General features: G+C 39.3%; 1 protein-coding gene across 1 annotated transcript in view; it reads left to right on the forward strand.

Annotated features, from left to right (window-relative positions):
• Positions 1-14,866, forward strand: part of LOC124275926 (G2/M phase-specific E3 ubiquitin-protein ligase-like) — a 24,118-nt gene continuing 9,252 nt past the window's right edge. Inside the window, exon 1 of the mRNA XM_046711633.1 lies at positions 1-134. Within this exon, the coding sequence (XP_046567589.1) occupies positions 49-134 (86 nt within the window). The 5' untranslated portion in view covers positions 1-48. The remainder of the gene's footprint in view (positions 135-14,866) is intronic.

Consider the following 14,866-nt stretch of genomic DNA (forward strand, 5'->3'; position numbering starts at 1 on the left):
TCTGGAGGTAGAGGATGATGACAGTGTCCCTGTGTCTGGAGGTAGAGGATGGTGACAGTCTCCCTGTGTCTGGAGGTAGAGGATGGTGACAGTCTCCTTGTCTGGGGAGAGAGGTGTGGGAAGATCACTGACAGGTAGGGCTGAGTGAATATTTATCAGCCTTAATGAGCAGTTTGTTCGGTTTAGTCCTGTTTTTTTTAATAATCTAAAAGAAGGCAGCACAATGATCCCAACAACACTGTAACTAATTGAGTTGAAATGTTTGTCATTTACTCAATAGTTTTGACAGGGAAAAGAGTCGGGCGTCTGTCTTTTTGGACAGGATATGACCATGTGTAGCAGGTTCAAATCAATCTCAATAAATTCTTTCTGGTGTGGCTTCATCTGAGGTCCTGGGTCTTGATTTAGCGCTACGATAGTCGTAAGTTAATGTTAATGTATGGCACTTACGACTATCCTAGCGCTAAGAGAGCTTCGAAAATCTAGGCCCTGGTCACTTCATGTGATGTGGGCCTGACCTGTCTCCAGGATTAAGTCACCTGGTCCAGGTCCCCACTCTGGAATGATCTATGACGAGACTGAATCCCAAGGCCTGCATTAATTGTACACCTGACTTCTCAAAAGGAAATGACTTATTGACATCTTTCATCACAAATACAGTTGATAAATATATTTTGCAAGTATGATGAATAACAAAGGGCACATTGTTACATGATGTTCAGATTTCTCAGGTATTTCCATTAAAGAAATAGATTTAAAAATGTCTAAAATTCCAACAGACCTTTGTACTGTACCATCCAAAATGAGAAGCATTATGTACAAGACGTGGAAGCATTTGTTGCTTTTGTATTCATACACCACATCGACTTGTGGTGTTGTAATGAATTGGTAATGAATTCTCATTTAAATATGTTCAGTGAGTTGTCAACTTACATTTAGCATGGATGTTGAAAATCATTGCTAGTTTCACGTAGCCAAACCTACATTAAATCTTCACTGCAAATAAGGTGACCATACTCTTATGATTCGATATGTGCAGTGTCTACCAATTGTCTGCACTTCCATGTAACCCTGCTGCCAAATGAATACACTGACAACAAAAGTTGATAGAATGAGCCTGTGGGAACCTGTTTTATACATGTTACTTGCTTTCCCTGTATGCTGGTTAGTCAGAACTGAAGAACCGAACTTGGTGCAAGCCTCACTGTAGGACCAACATGCTGCTAATCATTCAGTTTTGAAATGTGTTTCAGTTTATTTGACCACATTACTATAGTAGTTTATAATACAGCGTTCGAATAAGGGAACCGCTTTTAGCATTTGTTTTTGTCAATCAAAAAAACCCAAACCTTTGGCAGCTCCTTTGATTGTATCATGATCACGGGATTATGTGACCCCTCTTTGAACATGGCTGACATATTGTCAATGTCATCTTGTGCCCATTTCTACTGAGCTTGGGCTCAGACTGGTGACTAAGTCGCAGATTGTCATATGATTTTTGCCAGATGACATGTTTAAGATTTTTTACTTTCCAAAACCAAGTGTTTCTGGGGCTACTGCCTTTTCTACTGAGATTACAACAAAGGCCATTGAGCTGTAACTTTACTGGAAGGATCCCAACTGGGGTATTTCTACAAACTGCACAGAATTTAGTATTTAAGAAAGAAGCAGAATATTGTAGTGTTTTGTTAAACTCAGCATTACATAATTGTTCCCATGTCCTCTACCTCACAAACTCATTTCCAGTGTAACTCACCATGACATGATATTGTCACTTTTTATGTAGATGCAAGGTCACTTTCTTCCTGACACAGAGACCTGATAGTGCCACTCTACAACTTCGTCTTTTCAATGCGTACATTATTTTACAGATTTGTTCTAATGTTTTTTGCAGTGGTAAACCTAATGGGTTATAATTATATTTATCAAATCTATTTACTAGGCGACAGAAACCGAATTTTCACCAAGTTCTCAAAAGAAGAAAGTGAGGTGTATGCACAAGCACAATGGAAGGGCGATAACTCTGCTTGGCTTCACACAGAGCATCGATGTGTGGCGCTAATGCCTTTCGTTATTCTGACAAATCAAAATGATAAGCAATAAATAGATGACCCTATCTGAGAATTATATTCAGACGTTGCATTTCACTGCATTTACTTATATGTGTAATCTTGCTTGTATTAGGACATTTAGAGAGTTCTGCTCCTATACTTAAGTGCTAAGAATAAGTAAATGTAAGATATTTAGATTTTATACACAACGAAATTGTTTGCTTAACTTTAAAGTGAAGATTGAAAGGGATTATCGTTTGCTGTAATCAATGATACAACTGTTTTTTGTGCCACATCAGGTTTGGATGCTCTGTGACAAGGGGCGCGCACTCTCCAAACGACCTGTAGAGAGACATTTTCGGCCATTTTGTCGATATTTCGTCCATTCTGTTGTTTTAACGCCTAACCGGCTCACTGCTGTCTGTGCCTTGCGTTTCCTGTAATGTATGAATACATGTGATACCTGACAGGGCATCGTGGATAGAACATAAATCTCTCTGAAGATAGAACCCTTATCAAGTGGACAGCTTACTCACTCACTCACTCACTTTATCAGCCACTGATGTGTCGAAGCTAGATTTAATTACCGAGTTTGTTCCTCTTCGATGTAAAGACAAGGCCACTTTCTGCCAACAGGGTGTCGAATATAAAGAATAGTCTTACTGAAGATAGAACCTTATCAAGTGGACAACTCCCTTCCATCACTTTATCAACCACTGGTTTGTGGAGGATGGGTTTTATTTCAGAAGACCGTGATATTACTTCGTCCCAACACAGTATTCTGAGCAGTGGGTGCCACCATGTAACCACGGCTATAACTCTTCTCAGCAACGACAAGCAGTTACACATTTGTTCCAATGGATAATACAATGGTGAAAAACTGCTGGGTTACAATTGTAACTATCAAATTTCTGTATACAGGTTGGAGGTAAGCTTTGGTGACATTTGGCTGAATATGGGAGTCAGTAACTGGTTCCTCCGTTTACTAGAGAGGTTTTCCGATTGCACTCGTATGACCGCTCCTTTCATCTATCTATCTATCTGTCTATCTATCTGTGTGTCTATCTGTATGTCTATCTATCTATCTATCTATCTATCCAACCAACCATCAATCCACCCATCCACCTACCTATCTACCCAGCCGTCCATCCATCCATCTATGTATCTATCCATCTATCTTTCTATCTACAATGCCGTGTTTCACAATGTATTTTGATACCTTTACTATCAGTTGTCATGTCCTCGTACATTGTTGTTTGTGATACATTGTTTTACTTATGTATATGAATACGGAAAGCTTTTATGCCTTCTTTAATGTGTGTGATACTTGGCGAAATAATGTAATTCAAAAGAAATTAAATACTGGAATACTTTTACCGTGCATAAATGCGTAAGGAAGCCCCAATTTATACCAAAATGATACCTAAGTTCATAAGTTGCAGGCTTTGGTATTGCGGCAATTATACCATCTCAACATGATGTGGGGACTTCACCATTAGCAGAACATAACGAGAAATGTTTAAGCATTTATTGAATACCATATTACCTTTTTAACTGCTTCAGCAGGGACAGGACTTACCCGGGCAACTTTCATCGCCTTGTCTTTGTTTCGCATTTTAGGAAGCATTAGACTTGCACAAGTCTCCAAGACAATAACAAATAGCTTTTGGCAATAATCCTTAAGAATATAATCGCTAATCAGAACGCGCTGTCACTATTAAAGGACTGGCTTCCATGGATGCGTTGACCATTTGTCTAGACTTGACTAGTAAAAGGTAGAATTGGACCAGTACACTGCCTTGGAGCAAGATTAACGATGGATAAAGGAGACTGGTTGTTCTCAGGCGTTGATTTTATACCCGGGCGACATATATCACCTTGTCTTTTTTTTTCGCCTTATACGAGAGATTACACTTGCACAAGTCTCTTGTACAATGGTAATTAGCTTTCGCATTGTAATAGTCTTGAAGAATAATATTAATAAACAGAACATGCTGTAACTATTAAAGACTGGAATCCTTAGATGTAGTGAACGCTTATCTATATTTGCATATTATAAAGGTAGAATTACATGCACTATAGAGCCTTGGATCAAGGCTAAGGACGGATAGTGGAGATTGGTTGTTTTCTGGCGTTCATATGCTATATTGACTGTATAGTCCACATTTTGTCCAGTAGTCCAAGAGTTCAAAGTCACTTTTGTATTTTTTTGTAATTTCTGGAAAGTGAACATCAAAAGGTTTATTTGGAATCTTGATATAAAATGTTAGATATTGCCTAAATTCTAAAGATACTGATCATACATCAAACGGATTTGTTGCTCAAGGATTAAAAATTTCAAAAAATAACAGAAAACCGAGTTTCCTTAATGTTACCCAAAAAAAACAGACAGAGAGGTACATAACACGACAGAAAGGGGTTTAACTCCGTCAGACCGCAAACTGAACCATTTATGTGTGGCGGTAACACTGTTAATATCAGTAATATATAGATGACCCCATCTGAGACTTAAATTCAGTCGGACCATTTCACTGCATCCACCTGTATGTGTAATTGATCTGGCATGCTTTGGACATTTTGAAAGTTCTAGTCCTATATTCAAGTGTAAAGAAAATCCAATAATCCGATATTTAAATTCTGAAACGCACACTAAATTTGTTTCTTCAATGTCAAGGTGAGGATCGAAGGGTATGTGCATACTTGTGTGGTGTTATTCAGGGGTGGGGATCATGTGAAGGGGTCATGTGATTTGGAAAATACAGTATCATTAATTAACAAGGCAGGTTGAAATTGTTCGTGTGAAAAAGAAAGGGCACAATAGCAGTTATGTATTTGGAGAGCAAAGTGTTGTTCAAACAATCTGTAGCTTACATGTGTTTACGGATGCAATACACCGACCAAGTAGTTCATAGTGGCGGAAACATAGGACTTTCAAAACAAGACACCTACCATCTTGTCTCTGAACAGTACATGTTTACAGAAAAGAATAACAGTTTCCAAATCATACTCATAAAGACTTGAGATTTTTTCCTTATCAGAAACTGTAATAATCTGGGCTTGTCATATCTCGTAGACTTCCATGGGCTGCACTGGGTAAGTCTGTGTCAGGGTGTGTGTGACAGACTCTGTCAGTGTGGTTGTGACTGACGGGACACTTTTATACCCCAGAGTAATATCTGACAAATTTGATCTCTTTGCAGATTTATAGGTGAGGGTGTCCACCCCCCTTCCCCCCCGACCCCCCTTCTCCCGAATACCAAATATCACCTTATGTGTTACCACAACATTGTGTAGCTCTGAATCCTCAATATGTCTTAACACAAATCTCAAAGGCATTGAGAATATAGTGTGATTTGATGTTCCCACGGATTTCTTTCATATGTAATGGATAACCTACAGACAGACCCCAGAATCTACATTGTTGTTGATTATGGCGAAAAACACTCACTAGCTCTATCAGCGACTGAATTGTTTGAACAAGGTTCTGAGAACCACCTATATCATTGCTGACACTCTCTCACTCACTCATTCACTCACTTTATAGACAAAAATACGTTACACTCTTCTCTTGCTCTTATGCATGTTGATCTACTTCCTGTCGCCAAGGAAACCAGCTTTCCTGATGAGGGTGTGTTCAAATCTGGAAATTCTGCGACCGCCTAAATAAACCTTTAATATTACTGCAGAGCTTATCTTTATAATTACCGTGAACACTCTCGCCATGTACACGTGATACAGTGACAGTTGATTCCTAAATATGATAAAAATGAGCCCAGGGGCTGTTGCCATTTTTCCTGAAACTGTGGTATTCTGAAGTTGACATATATTCTAGACTTGCATGGGCTGTATTGGGTATATTAGATTATAGGTACACTAGGTGTGCTGGTCCCAGATCTCTGGTGAGACACATCCTTAGGGCTTACAGGACGAACATAGGTACCCAGCAATCTCACATTGTTAAAAGAGGCGAAGTACCGCCTGGGTTATTTACCGGGCGCCGTCATAGAGCTTGAATATTGAAAAATATCAATAACACAGTTATAACGATGCCAAGATTGCGGTCTGTTATTATGCACAGGAGTATTTTCTCACTGTGTTTTAATGTGCCATGCTTAGGGACCGTTTATAACTTATTGCTAGGGGGTTGATGATGAGTTATATGTAGAAGTATCTGCAATGTGAATGACCCCCTAAAATTTATGTTAATGACACACCTTGCATGCCAAATCAATGACACCCCACCATAAGTTCTTAGCATAAATTTTATACATTGCTATGTACAAAATTCATGAGTCCCCTTCCCCAAATTACCCAAAACTAAATGGGTGACACCCCCTTAAAATCACCACCATCATTCCCCGCCCCCACCCCACCCCCCTAGCCATATATTATGAACGGTCCTATAGCATGAAGAATATATGATTACATATGAATGGAAATAGTAACAATGTCCCACTGAACTGTCAAAGACAGCTCCCAACTCAACATCATGGGGGAAGGGTGTTGGTGGGGGTGTCTGAGTCCTCCTTATGAAGACACCCGGTGTGTATCAGCGGGACAGATATACACTGATGAATGTGGGCGGGGGTGAAACACTGTCTCTGGAATTACGAACAAGCGCTGAAACTTGATTCCGTGAAGGTTGTCATCACTGTATCAACCAATCAGAAGACACCTAGACATGCGCACTGGCACAGTCATTCCAGTTTTGGCGCGACTATATAAGATTGAGAATGCGGCTGTGTTTCAATCCGCTCGTTCACTTCGATCAGAGAACAGCAACAATGCCAAAAGAAGGGGAATTTCATCGGCTTCTGTCGGCCCAACCAAGGGAAAGCCCCGGCCTCTGTCCAAATCCAAATGTAAATACCCATGATTGTGTACTCTAGCTGTTTTAACGCCAAGTAAATACTAATCAAAATGTATGTTCATGTGAGCATCAGCTTCTGCTCTAATATACATGTGCCAGAACACAAGAATAATGTTGCTGTAAGTTAGCATATATAATGAAACCTGCTAATACAGACTCTTGCGATGAGTGGTCAACCATCCTGATTATCAAATGTCCTGATTAACGACCTTTGCTATTTTGATCAATGTCGATTATTGTTGTTTTTTCTTGTTCTGTATGCAGTTTTATTTCTGATGAAACTGATACATAAAATATTTTAATATTCAAGGCAGTGGTAGCAGACTGGCTGGGATGTTTCCTATTTTTATCTGTAATAATAGATCCCTCTTAAATATATCAAACGTAATGGTCATTCCCAGTTACTTTACACCTATGTATAGTAAATTTAGCTGGCATTAACAAGTGATTCATCAGTTTAAAGTTTTGTGAGGTTTCCTTGACACCATATAAAACATCTCTATATAATTTCCATATGGGCTATTTTCAACATGAATCTTTGCCCAGTTTAAAAAAGGAAATCCAAAAGGGTAATACAAAATGACCAGAAAACATGTACTGGCTCACATTTTGTTCCTAAATATTGATTGTTTAAGACACATATTACATGGTATTATAGAATGTAAAATCTTTCTTTGCAACTGTTTAATATTTATTTTCAGCTGGTAATTCATCATCAGAAGAAACAGAAAGTACTATGTGTAGTCAGTTATACCAAGTCTTGGCTTTATCATGAATATCAGATGATTAATACCATGAACAGTTGGAAGTAAAACTTCTAAAGAAGTAAACTTCATGTATATGAGAGAAACATTAAAACCAATTGCGTTGCTATGGTATTTGAGTAAAGTTTGTATTTTCTTGGCGAAATGACAAACCAATGTTTTCTTGAGAAAGTTCCATGCTTGAAAAATTCACCATTTCTCTTGATTACCTGCCAAATATAAACGATACCTGTTTTTTCCATTCTGCATCAAAATGCTTTTTCTGTTTATGAAAACGGTTTTATTATTCCACATCATTTCATTAAATACACCTACCCCATTGTAAAAGTACATTTCCAATAGATTTAAAATATTCTAATGGAAAAATGGAATTTTTACTTTTAATCTTGAAATGTAGAATTACACTGTAATAAAACTGAAATGAGTCAACCGAGACAAACAGAGCTCCAGTGTGGGAATGTCCAAAAGCTGCCTCTTAAAAGTATGTTGTAAGCCATACAGTTTAGTGCATTATAAAGATATGGAAATCTATTTGCTTTAATACCCCTATTTTCATAGCTTCGTAATAAACGATTTTTGATATTTTTCCTGATTTTCTTTTCCATATAATGGCAAGTAATTCTCTATTTATTGACTTATTGACTTCAATATACTTGAGGAAAGAGGTGCAGCTTGCTTGGTGATTGAGTCTGATAAACCTTCTGATTTACTGATTAACATTCTTTCATAAATTGTTAAATATATTGCATTCCATACATCAAAGCGTCGCTTGAATGTTTCTGCTGGTATTTCAATATTGTAATGAAACAAACTGGGTCATCAAGGTCTAACATTATACCAATATATTTGTACCTGGATATGTGGATTGGTTAGACAGCTTTGCATTTTTCTCTAAGTATACAAGGTCCGCAATAGCGAGAATTAACTTTACATTGATCAAATTACATTATTGAATGTTGTTATATATTGAAATAGATTTAACCTGTCTCCTGCCAGTTATGGTAATACACAAGTTAATACAATGTGTGACGATTGTAGCTACTTGCTCTTGTCCTGCTACTTGCAGCCGGCTGTGAGGTGCTGCTTATGCAAGGTGTATAAATAGAAGCACTTTGGCAGACGGTGTATTGTTGAAGGGCAGTGGCAAGAATCTCATTCTTTAGTTTTTATTTTGAAATTGATTGTTGTCCGTCCGTCCTCACCAGGAATTACTGGAATACACAGCAAGTTTGACAAAGTGCTTATACTGATTTGTAATATTTCTTTAAAACTGAAAAGCTGTTTTCAGACTGTGAAGTGAAAAATACAATAATAAAACAATTAATTCTGTATTAAGCTGACAGTATGCAAATAATACCATAATGTTTAACACTGAATGCCACAGGGACATATATGTCCTCCCTCTTCAACCCTCACTTTGAAGTGCAATAAAATTCCAAATATATCAGGCATTCAAATACACTTCACAGTTTCGAATTTTGCGAAACATTGCCTGTTTCGTGCTACCATCAACTGTTATCTTAAACAAAACTAGGTATACGGAACATGGCCTCTCCAAATAGGGTTCATAAGAAATTATGCCATTTTTTTTACTTATTACTTATTACGAAATGCTGATTCACAGCCTTATTTGGGGCATGTATTGAAATGCAAAAGTCGGAGAATTACTCTAAGTGTTGATTTCAAAAAATAGTATATTAATGATCACTGGTACCAGTTTTTCATGAAACCACTAATGATAATTGTGAAACGTTGCTAATGAACTTAGAATCGGTAGGGATGTTTTCGAAAATACACCAAAATGAACGCCATTTTGAAGTGCGCTTTCCGCCATATTGGATAGTGTCTACGAAATGACGTTTCGCGAAGGCGGTAGTGAGACGCCTATTGCATCATGTATATTTCACACTCAGCTACGACAAATGCATCACTGAACTCTTTATACATTTTAGAATCAAATTACAACTGGTCTTTGTCACCAATACTAACTGTCGAAATGAAATGAAAGGAAAGATCCTGGGTGAACTGTGTTCGAATGACAGCATTTGTTTGAAATGTAACCAAAGAATAATTCAGACTTTACACTGTGTAGGATTTTCTCAACTTTTCAAACTTCCATTCGTCTGTTCGTACCATGCATATGCTCAATACTTTAAAAATATGCATGGAAAGGGCATCGTAACAAGAAATAGCAAATTAAAAATAAATACAATACAGTAATGTGATATGTTTATAAACGAAATTGTCAAAGTGTCTGTGCAGCGTGACGTCATGACTGATGCAAAATCACACAGAACAACAACGGTAATTATCGGCATTTCTGGCTTCTTCTCTTGCTTACAATGACAACGATAAAAACATATAACAATACGCAGCTAATCAGAATCATTATGATTTCTTAAAAGCACATATAAATTTATGCACAAACGATCCCTGATTCAAGGGAAGGGTCCTCACAAAATCCTGTGTGCCCGTGTCGTGTATGGATTTTTATAAAATCCTTGTGGTTATTTGCCCACGTATCTGGTTACTGTTTTGTCAATAGATTCCTAGCTGCATCTCTGTGATTTTGAGAACATCTTAATGATATCATCAAGCAAAGCCCCTTCCGCCATCACGATGGTTTGTCTGGTCCCGACTCAAACCCGGCATATAGCAGGCGAGATGGTGCAGCCTCCAGTTGGGGGAGACACTTAAAACATCTACTGCAAAATACAATTTATTATTCATTCGAGCTGGTGTGTTTGAGCTATATTTGTTGCCACTGAATAAAATACAGAACGTAAGTGAAAAAGAATACCCAGTCTAGACTACCCCCAGAAACAAACTACAGTTGGTGTCATGGGGGAATACCCAGTCTAGACTATCCCCAGAAACAAACTACAGTTGGTGTCATGGGGAATACCTGTGTCTAGACTACCCCAGAAACAAACTACAGTTGGTGTCATGGGGGAATACCCAGTCTAGACTACCCCCAGAAACAAACTACAGTTGGTGTCATGGGGGAATACCCAGTCTAGACTATCCCCAGAAACAAACTACAGTTGGTGTCATGGGGGAATACCCAGTCTAGACTATCCCCAGAAACAAACTACAGTTGGTGTCATGGGGAATACCAGCCCTAGACTACCCCCAGAAACAAACTACAGTTGGTGTCATGGGGGAATACCCAGTCTAGACTACCCCCAGAAACAAACTACAGTTGGTGTCATGGGGGAATACCCAGTCTAGACTATCCCCAGAAACAAACTACAGTTGGTGTCATGGGGGAATACCCAGTCTAGACTATCCCCAGAAACAAACTACAGTTGGTGTCATGGGTGAAAATAGCAGTGATATTTATATGGATGGATCGCTGAAAATCAGTGACACCAGGTGTTCACCAAAAGAGTAAGCATGTACCACCCTAACCATGGAATCCGCCATTCCAAACATTTCTCTGAAGTGGAAGTACTTCTTGCCTGACGCCATACAGCAGTGCCATGTGACACCGCCTGTAAATAAACCAGACAATCAAGTGATGGATGGACCGGGAATCTAAATTAGTTGACTCATTTAGAATTACGACTGCTGTGTAGAATATATACACGAAATTTAAGAGTATTTTATTCTGGTGAGAGTAAATGAATTCCAAAGTCAATGCAAGGTCACACCTCGGCTGTTGTCTTACAATCAGCGTTAGATAGTATTATTATGTTACTATTGTCATTATGAATGACATGATACGGTTGGGTGTACTTGTCGAGTTCAAAGTCAAAGTAATGTGTATATGTTATACATATACATTTCATTAGAGCTATTTGACTGCCAGCGCACGAACATATACAGATCAGTGGTTACCGGGAACAGCACAGAATCAGAAATTTAAACGACAACAACAACAACAACAACGACGACGACGACGACGATAACAACGACGACGACGATAACAACAACGACGATAACACACACAGTAAGAACAGGTGTTGTAATGGGTGTGACAACATCATGCGCATCAAACTAACATTATCTGAATCTCCGGGCTCTCAAGTTCCCAATAACTTGTCAAACTTTAGACTAGCTGTCACACCCCAGGGACTCGTCTCCCGTCTTGGTGGCAGTGACAAAGTCCTGTGGCATCACACCATATATTGTTCAGTGAAGCGTCCATTGCCTAATAACACTATTACCTGCCTTGCAATTAGTGTGCAAAATAGTTTCCAAATTTTGCTGTTAATAGTCGGGCTAGCTTTGCCTGAAAGCTACCAGCCCACAGAATAATTCATTAGCCCGAAATTTGAAGGTAGAAACTAAACAAGGTGAAATATCATCATCTATCCGGCCATAATCATGCATACATTTAAAGTGTGTTATAACTTAACTAATCGGAGAGAGTGTATATTTAAAAAAATTGAACCCATGAAATTTCATTTAGACAGTCGGGCCAGTGACTATGGAAATGTACTGGGTTCGAACGGATTTCACTAGCCACGGGCTAGCGGGCCAGTGGCTATTTTGCACACCGTTTGCAATCTGACTTCAGCTATTTACCACAATGCAAATGGAGATATAAATCCCTGGAACAGAGAGGAGGCACTGTCGGATATTTTCTCTGGATCTGACTTAAATTCATACCTGACCACATGGGTGTCTCCTGCCATAATTGTCAAGAAGACAGGCAAAACAAGAAGCCCGAGCCAGACAAACACATCTATAATTCTGTGCACTCGGCAATGACAAATTTCTCCTTACATTGTGTGGCGGATATATAATATTGTATACTGAGTCAAAAAAGAAACTTCACATTCTTTCTTCAGGGCACTATAAAAGAACAAGAGATGGTAAGATGGTTAAATTGTAATTATTTCATTGCTGAGATCTGTGTGATGTACTCGATACACTGACAGTGCCATACTCAGTTCCATTAGGCTACATCACCGTTCCAAAACATGGGTATACAGAATGTCAAGACACAAGAATAAAAATGCGAAATTGCTCAGTTCAGTATCGTGTATGGCCGCCCCGTGTATTCACCACTGCCAAACACCGTCTCCTCATCGACTGCCTGATGCTTGTGAACACGTGGTTGGGGATTCTGCGCCATTGCTCTTGCAAGGCAGCGCCAAGTTCCTGCAAATTCTGAGGCTGGTTCCTAAGACCACGAAGCCTTCTCCCAAGTGCATCCAAAACGTGCTCTATTGGATTAAGGTCAGGGGACCTCGATGGCCAGTCCATGACGTTGATCCCAGCGTTTTGAAGGAAATTTCCTGTCAACATCGCGGTATGCGGCCGAGCATTATCATGCTGGAACTGTAGACCTTGGCCATGAGCCCCCATGAAAGGAACGAGTTCAGAGGCGAGCACCTGGTCGCGGTAAGCAGCAGCTGTGAGGTTTCCACAGATGACCAGAGGTCGGGAACGGTTGTTGCCACATAAAGCACCCCACACCATGCAACTTCCGCCCCCGAATCTGTCGACTTCCTGTACACAACATTGGGCATAAACCGTTCACGACGTCGTCTCCAGACTCTATGCCTGCCGTCCGCGAATCTGAGCGTAAACCTGGATTCATTGCTAAAGATGACTCGATTCCAGTCTCTCTGGGTCCATCGGAGGTGACGTTGGGCTCACAGCAGACGTTGACGGTGACGAAATGGCGTCAATTTTGGCCCACGATTTGGAGGTCGAGAATGGAGATTGGCAGCCCACAACCGATTTCGTATGGTCTGTGAGGCATGTTATGGTGGCTCATTCGGGCAATCGCTTTATCGCCCTGAAGAAATCAAGGCGATATCGCGACAAAGCGATTGTACAACACGATATTGCGATATAGCGACAAGATACAGCGATATTGCGATACAGCCAAAAACGAAATAGCGAAATCACGACACGACATGGCGATAACAAGACACGATATGGCGATAACACGACACGAAATGGCAACAACTTGACACGAAATGGCGATAACACGACACGGCGATAACACGACACGACATAGCAATACGGCGATATTGCGATATTGCGATTCGGCGATATTGCGATACGGCGATGTTGTGATATGCTCACTTGTTAGATCTGCGCATGCTCAAACGGAAAACGAGGCTCATTCGCCATTTGCAAAGTAAAGGGAAACGGGTATGTATTTTCTTACTGAATGTCCTACATTATAACACTCATTTGTTTTCATGCGCATTGATTGTTTTTGTTATAAACAAACGAAAAAACGATGCTAAACTTTGGGCATCCCGCATACCACTTTGAATGTACACAACGTATACAAGAAGATTAGACTTGTATTTCCACATAATATGCATAATCGTGTGTAAGCTTAGGTCTGCCTATTGATTTGTTTTATCTGACACTCTTTGAAAAAGAACTTGCTCAAAAACCCATTTCTTCATTGAAATATTTGCATCCGAATGGAATAAGGTAAGCCAAATTCTTTCATTTTGGCTAGCTATGCTAATAGTGTGTGAATGCGACCTCACGAAGTTTGACTATGTTATGTTAAGTACGTGGGTCTTCAGCATACTGCAGTGTTGTTTACTCTTTATTATAGAAATCATCCAAAGCAAGTTGAAGGGGAAACTAAAGCACTGGACGAAAGTGATACAAATGTCTCAGTTTGAAAGTGATTTTCCTCAAGGCTTTCTCTGTTTTGCATCCCACTTGGAATTTGTCCAAGCTGCTAGCTTTTGTGGAGACAATTACCTGGATGTCATTGACTCGTATGAGATCAATGGTTTCGATCTGTTAATATTTTTTTATGAAGCTGATTTGTTGCTATGCAAAACATTCTGTCTTGATCAATTCTTTACGTTCCTTGTCTACACTGTGACATAATGTACAGTTCAGCTTACAGAGTTTAACAAATCAGCACAAAACCAATTAAACTATTTATGTTTTCAAGAAAACATTCTTACTGCAGTTTATTTCAAACCGCATTGTGCAGTATTCATTGCAAAGCGCGGCATTGTGGCATTTTACAAATAACGCAAAGATACCTTAAAAAGGCAATTGGGCTCATGGGTCTAAGCAACCTAAGCTTCTTCAGCACCTCGAAATGGTACCTGAATAACTACCCAAAATGACTCTGACTGACCCAAATGTTGACTTCATTCTCATGATACTAGCCATAAAAAATACACTGAGTAAACACTCACTACATTCTACTGCTTCAATGCTTTCATTTAATATCAAGT

This window comes from Haliotis rubra, unplaced genomic scaffold, assembly GCF_003918875.1.
Source record: "Haliotis rubra isolate DU_JTF1 unplaced genomic scaffold, ASM391887v1 Scf204, whole genome shotgun sequence".
Lineage (NCBI taxonomy): Eukaryota > Metazoa > Mollusca > Gastropoda > Lepetellida > Haliotidae > Haliotis > Haliotis rubra.